Genomic DNA, 7,072 nt, shown 5'->3' with positions numbered 1-7,072 from the left:
TAAGATACCCTATATAAAACTAAGAATGGACACTTTTAACCTCTCTCCTGCTCATTCCTGCAATAATTCGGGTTTTTTTTTTTTTTTTTAAAATACCTGTATACCTGTACAGGCTACTACCAGAACCTTACAGACTCATCTCCATTTCTATTCCAGCCCTCAATAGGTTGTTATTTGATCATGGCTATGGACCAAGTCCTAAAAAACAAAACAGCCCAACAACATGCTAACAGTTTTCTTTACATCTCTGTTCAGCCCAGTAAACTTACAGAGTAAATCAGATTAATTCTGGGCAGGCCTATCATATAAGAAGTCATGGTTTAGCCGGGCAGTGGTGGTGCATGCCTTTAATCTCAGCACTCAGGAGGCAGAGGCAGGTGAGTTCGAGGCCAGCCTGGTCTACAAGAGCTAGCTAGCTTCAGGACAGGCCCCAAAGCTTCAGAGAAAACCTGTCTCGAAAAACAAAACAAACAAACAAACCAAAAAAATAAAACAAAACAAAAGGTCATGGTTTATATAAAATTTCTCAGCTCACTTAACAGTGTGTCTGGTTATGTGTGGCACACAAGAGTGTCAAACTTAATGACATAGTGGCAAAATGCTGGTAAATCATACAAGTTATAAGAAAGCAAAATGCATATTAACTGCCCTGAGACAAAACTCTCACCTCAAAAGTGTCTCCTTTTGGTCCCGTTTTATCAGAGTTTATTCAGAAGTCAAATGTGAGTGAAGATGGCCTAGGGACACGGATTTAGGTTATCCCAAATTTCATGTTCCAACGTGGTAAAACTATGATTAAGTTTTTACAGTATTGAAAGGCACTTTTCAAATAATAGATGGAAGCATTGAATGTCCAGGCAAAAGAGAAACCCTTTATAGCCCCAGATGCTGGCAGTACTTGGAAAACCAGTACTCTTTACATTACAGTTAATTTACACATGTCACAATGCTAATAGGCCACTTAAAAGGATGACAAGATATGGCTATTGAGGGCGAACGATGTTCCCCAATAACTGTTAGATTTGACCTCCAATTTCTAACCTCACCACAATCTCTAACTTTCTAATCAGTTTCTCAGCCTTGCTCAGTAAGCGTTGAAGGTGCCTTTTCTTCCCGGGAACCTTTGCTCACAAGTTGCACTCAGCAATTCTGGAGCATATGCAGCCGTGGGTTGGACACAGTGATGATTCTTTTCCGCCCTCGTAGCGTATTTAAAACAACAGAGGCAATTTCATTTCTGAGCCAATCCATGGAATTTTGTTGCCTTTTCATCTCCTCTCCAGGCAGCCGTGACAGCCAAACCAGCATTTAAACAAAGCGCCGCGGTCCTATTGGCCAGGAGCGTTCGTTCAGTCATTGGCTCTTTAGTAGCTGTGGGCGGTAATCTACTCGCTGATTGGTGCGCTAGCAAGGCGGTTCTCGCAGCTGCCATTGGTGGAGGCCAGATATTTGAACCGAAGCAAAAGCGGCTAGTCTACTTTCGTCGGGGTTTGGTAGTCTCCGGCTTTCTGATCTTTGTCCTGATCTCCAGATTCTGGGAAGGCGGAGGGACGCGGACAGCGGGTACCAGACCGCCCAGAGCGGGGCGGCTGCCATGGCTACGCGGCAGGCCGCTTACCACCTGGAGGAGAGCGGGCGGCGCGTGCACCGGGACCCGGCGGCCGGGGATTCGTCCCCGCCGGTGCTGTTGCTCAGCCACTTCTGCCCCTCTCCTTTCCTCTGCTTTGGGGACGTCCGCGTGGGCGCGACACGGACACGGTCTCTGATTCTGCAAAACCCGCACGAGGAGCCTCTGCAGGTGGAGCTGTCCCTGCAGCGGGCCGCAGACCAGGGCTTCAGCGTGGTGCCGAGCCGCTGTGAGCTGAAGGTGGGTGTGAGGGCATGTCCGCGGGGCGTGGCCCCCTTGGCGTTCAGCGAGAAACTCGGAGAAAAACTAAGTCAGCTCCCACCCAGTCTTGACGGTGGGGGCTTCTGCAGATATGGGGCTGGGAATCCGACACTAGGTCAACTTCCTGTTTTGGTTCTGGGACTCTTTCATTTGCAGGGTAGGGCTGGCATAGAACAGGACCCCAACACCAAGTCATCTCGTCTCTTGACTGTGGACGGGCTTTGGCACTGTATAATTTGTGTGAATACATGGCAAAAGTGGGCAGTAATTTGCTCGGGATGATGAATCAAAGCGCGTATACTATCCTTAGAAGCATTTCAGAAAGTTTCTTTTACACTTTTTTGTTGTTGTTGTTTGTTTGTTTGCTTGGTTGTTTTTTGGTTTTGTTTTTTTCTGTTACACCTTTTTAATAGACTTGGCAGTCATTGCAAAATATGTTTGAGGTTAGCATTCTGTGTTTTGAGATTGGAGTTGTTCACCCATGAACGTTTTCTAATTCCTTCCTTTTAGCCATTTTAATATGCATTTTATTTTTCATATGTATGTTTATATTGGGTGGGACTTCACTTCTGTTTCGATAATGAACTGTTTTGCTTAAACAGCCAGACAAAACCCTAAAAGCATTCTTACTTAGGATTATTCTCAGTGTGTATATGTGATGTGTGGGTATACCTTTGTATTTTACTTTTTTATTTTTAATTTGCTGCCAATGTAGAGTTAAAAAGCGTTTCATTCGATTACTGTCCTTTTCATGGAGTATAACTTCAAAAGCTGTGAAAACAATTAGCTGAGGAGGTCTGCACAAACTGCCCAGTAACTGTAAGGAAAGCCTTCAGGGAAGGCTAAACTGAGGTCAGTGGGCTGCATCATCAGGAGTTCCCGCACTTGCTCTTCATAAACCATGACTGCTCCCTTTGATGGACAGCTGCCTGGATTTCTGTTTATAGAAAGACTCTTCTTTCTCGAATTCTTGTACTTTCTCTATTTTGTTTAAAATAGAAGTAAAGTTCCTGGTTGTTCTTATTTGTTTTTTATTAGCTGGTTAAAAAACAAACCTATGGTTTCTACTTTTCTAGAAAAGCTGATCTTTTGCACTTAAGGTTCCTGCCACCATGCCTGGCAACTTAAGTTGGTCTAAGCACACACTTTATCAGTGAGCTAGGTTCCTAGTCCCCACAACTGTGTTTTTAAAACAGCTCAATTAAAATGACTTGTAGATTGTTAGTTCTTTTACTTTTGTACAATTAGCTTTTATTATAACTTTATAGTTTTCATTATACTTTTTGTTGTGGACTTTTATTGCTAGTGGCTTTTTTTCTTACAATGAGCAAGTATAGGAAAAAAATATTTAACCCTATTAGGGTGTGGTAACTAGCAGTTATTAATCTAAGTTATATCTAGTGCACTTGATTATTATATATTTATAATATAATCATTTAAAAATGTATTCTTCTTTCAGCCTAAAGAAAAAATTACTGTTTCTGTTATCTGGACACCAGTGAAAGAAGGACGAGTAAGGGAGATTGTGACATTTCTTGTAAATGACTTCCTGAAGCACCAGGCTATATTACTAGGAAATGCGGAAGAGCATAGGAAGAAAAAGGTAGTGTCTTACTCACTCTGTCATTTACTGGAAGGATGGATGGTTTTGAGGGAAGGCGGGAAGCGACATGTACAACATTGCTTGTTTAAAAGTGGTGGAGAACAGCTTCCAGCTTGTTTTGTGTTTTTTATTTATTTTTACAGAGAAGTCTTTGGAATACCAATAAGAAGATTCCAGCCTATTCAAAACTTAACAGAGGGACTTCCAAAAGCCAACAATTTAATGAAGGATTTAATATTTCCCAAAAAGATGACAGAATTAGGAACCCTCTGCAGGCCTGTGAAAATCTGGCTATGAGTGAGTGCTGTTCTCCAACAGAAAACAATTCTTTATCCCTTGAAGAAAACAAAATACCCGACTCATCTACTAGCCCTGTTAAGGAAAGCCAGAAAGAAACTTGCTTGCCAGTGTTTCCCCGCAGGTCTACTGCCTATTCATCTCTCCACGGATCCAAAAATGCACATTTAAAAGTAGAAGATATTAAAAGTTCAAACACTTTTAATTTTAATGAAGAAGTCACAAATGACACTTTACTTAATCCCACTAGTATTAGTGACCAAAGTGAAGGGAATAGTAAACTGCCTCCTGCCCCAAGCTGTTCTTCACCTTTGAATAATACACAAAGCCAAATCCATTTTCTAAGTCCAGATTCTTTTGTAAACAACAGCTATGAATGTAATCACGGCCTAGGGTCAATGAGAAATGTGTTATCAGAAACATTTCGGAAAGAAAGCTCAGAGTCTCTGTGCTTGGAATCCCAAGCTGTACGTGAAGTTTACCACACAATCTTAAGCCCAGAGTCTTTTTTAAATGACAATTATGGACTTCCAAAAGCTCTCAAATCAGACTCAGTCAATCCCATTTTATCTCCAACACAGTTTGTAAAGGATAACATGGTACACACAGGTCAGCAAACATGTAAGTTATCAGCATTATCAAATAAAACTTCCCAGGACCGGAGAACAAATGAAGGCTTAGCATACAGCCTCGAGTGTCTGCATTCAGAAACTCCCAAGGTTAGTTTCCAAAAACAAAACCTTGTAGAAGTAAAGTCCCATAATCACAATTTTACAAAACATCCCAATGTTTCTGAGTTTAGAGATGTTTCCCTTAAGAACCAGGATAAGCGACCAAAGAGACGCCCAATTCTTTCTGCCACTGTTACCAAAAGGAAGCCCACCAATGCCAGAGAAAAGCTACCAGAGATTGATAAGCCAAATGCAAAAAGATGTCTCACAGGAATGGTAGGTGAATGTGGAGATGAAATGGTTAACCTAAGAGAGAAAGCTTGTCATTCTTACTGTCCAGTTGTCAAGCCAGTAATAAGTGAACCTCAGCGCTTTACAAATGAAACAACACCCTCAAGTACAGTTTTAGTTTCCCGTAAAAGAAAGAGCAGTGGAAACGTGGAAGACACAAATGGAAAGCCAGCTATTACAGAACATGCAGGCCTGTGTGAAATCAAACGAATCCATTTTTCTCCTCCTGAATCTGTACAATCAACTATTGCAAGAACCAAAAAGAAAGAAACACTCACCTCAATACATTTTAGCAACTGGGAGAAATCAAGCCTGAAGAAGAAAACTGGTGAGTTGTCCCTCGTATCTTGAGTGTAAGTGCACTTGAAGAATATATTTTTTGTTCTGTTTTGTTCTAGTGAGTTTTCCAAATTAGTAAATCTGCTATTGATGGGCTTGTATTCATTTGTACTTTTAGCAGTTTGTTGATACTTGCAATATGGTGCTTTGAAATAATTTTAATCCTACCTCAGTTTAAATATCATATTCTATTCTGCATAAATTATAACTTCAAAAATGTTACATCCAAATGACCTTGAGTCTCCGCTTGTCATATCTATTTCCAAAGTATTATTTCTCTCTTCTTCTTCAACAAACAAAAAATAGCTCGATGCTCATCTTTCTGACTGTCACTCATGTTTCCTTGCTGCAGTGAGTAATTAATTATTCTCAAAGTGAACTTGGCTCATGATACTCTCTCCAGTGACTCTTTGTGGAAGAGTCTTCTAGTAACCTGGCCTTTTAGTTGCATCATCTGTGGGCTCTGCTTTCCTAAAAAATCTCAAGTGCAGGTCGCCATCTCTGATTCCAGCGTTTCTTCTTGAGCCAGACTCCCTCACTTTTATACTTTTCCAACATCCACCACTCCTTAGTCCAACTTTGATTCCATAGCCCCTCTCGAAGTGTCTGTCCTCTTATTTAGCTTGAATTTCTTTATTCCTGAGAACTTCACTTACTTGCTTTCCTTCCTGTCCTTTCCAGATTCCAGCCAACAACCCACCTGTCTAAGCTAATCTCACTTGTCTATCTATGCATGAATTGTTACCTGTAGGTCTCCCTGATTTGTAACTACTGAATCCTTTTCCTTCCTTCCTTCCTTCCTTCCTTCCTTCCTTCCTTCCTTCCTTCCTTCCTTCCTTCCTTCCTTCCTTCCTATTTTCTTTTTACCTGTATGTTTCTGGCTGGAAAAATTGGCATCCAGTTGTGTTATATTATTCCTCTGTTTTGTTTAAAGTCCTTTCCCCCCTTCGTGTCAGACTGCAGTGGCTAACATTTACTGAGTACTTCTGTGTCAGACACAGTTGTGTGTGCTTCACTATGTCCTCCATTAGTAGTTAGAATGTTCTTGTGAAGTCGGTGTTGGTTTTACCCATAGTACAGTTCTGCAGATGGGAAATAGGTACATTGAAAAGTTAAGTAGTTTTCCCAGAGTTCCTAGAGTTAGTGACAGAGCTGATGCTCCACCTGACACAGTGTCTCTAGCTCGTCTTCTGAACCTCAGTTTCTTTAAGGAAATAGAAGTGCAGATGTTCTTCTCTTTAGGATAGAGTATTAGTAACTCTTCCTTTGTGAGAAAATATCATGACCAAGGCAACTCAGAAGGAAGTTTTTATTTAGGCTTATGGTTCAGAAGGGAGTGTCTATCGTGGCCTGGAAGATGTGGCAGCAGGAAGCCAAGGGAGCGCTTCTTTAACTGATGACATAAAGCAAGAGAGTGAGTGCACGCTAAGTGGGACAAGGACATAAACACAAGGATGTGCTACTCAGGGAAGGCTATACCTCCCCAAATAATATAAACTAGGAACCAGGCCTTGTCGTATAAGAGCCTCTGGGAGGTATTTTTTATCTCAGCCTCCACAGATGGAATATGATATGTGCCCCCAACTATGATCGTTGAACTTGACATGTCTGTGGAGTGTCTGTACAGTACTCGGAATGGATTGAGGTTCATCTGGTAGACAGAGGAGGAATTAGAAATTGCCACTACAAGTGCCTTTCAGAGCACATCTTTTAATGCAAGTGTAACCCGTATGCAGTAAAATACACAGACAAGGACATAACTCAGGGAATGTTGGTTTTTCCAGGTTTTGCTTAAAAGAAGCAGGAGACTGAAGCACGACCTACAGGGACATATCGATGGCGTCCAAATTGTAAATACAGTAGTTGTCTCTTAAATCAACTTGATCATCTGTTTGCAACGTTTATAACTTTGAACGTTTGCCTTCCTGGAATGCTTTTTCTGACGTCACTATTGTACTTCTTACAGTACTGGTGCCACCTTTT

At 41.3% G+C, this 7,072-nt stretch overlaps 1 protein-coding gene across 1 annotated transcript in view; it reads left to right on the top strand.

Moving 5' to 3' along the window:
* The first annotated feature begins 564 nt into the window (after nt 1-564).
* The window catches only part of Aspm (assembly factor for spindle microtubules), a 42,944-nt gene continuing 36,436 nt past the window's right edge, over nt 565-7,072 (top strand). Inside the window, exons 1-3 of the mRNA XM_048430965.3 lie at nt 565-1,867; nt 3,348-3,491; nt 3,635-5,078. Coding sequence (XP_048286922.3) covers nt 1,595-1,867; nt 3,348-3,491; nt 3,635-5,078 — 1,861 coding nt within the window. The 5' untranslated portion in view covers nt 565-1,594. The remainder of the gene's footprint in view (nt 1,868-3,347; nt 3,492-3,634; nt 5,079-7,072) is intronic.

This window comes from Myodes glareolus, chromosome 5 (genome assembly GCF_982192425.1).
Source record: "Myodes glareolus chromosome 5, mMyoGla1.1, whole genome shotgun sequence".
NCBI classification, from domain to species: domain Eukaryota; kingdom Metazoa; phylum Chordata; class Mammalia; order Rodentia; family Cricetidae; genus Myodes; species Myodes glareolus.
Note: the sequence above shows the minus strand (reverse complement) of the source record. Positions and strands in the feature narration are given on the sequence as shown.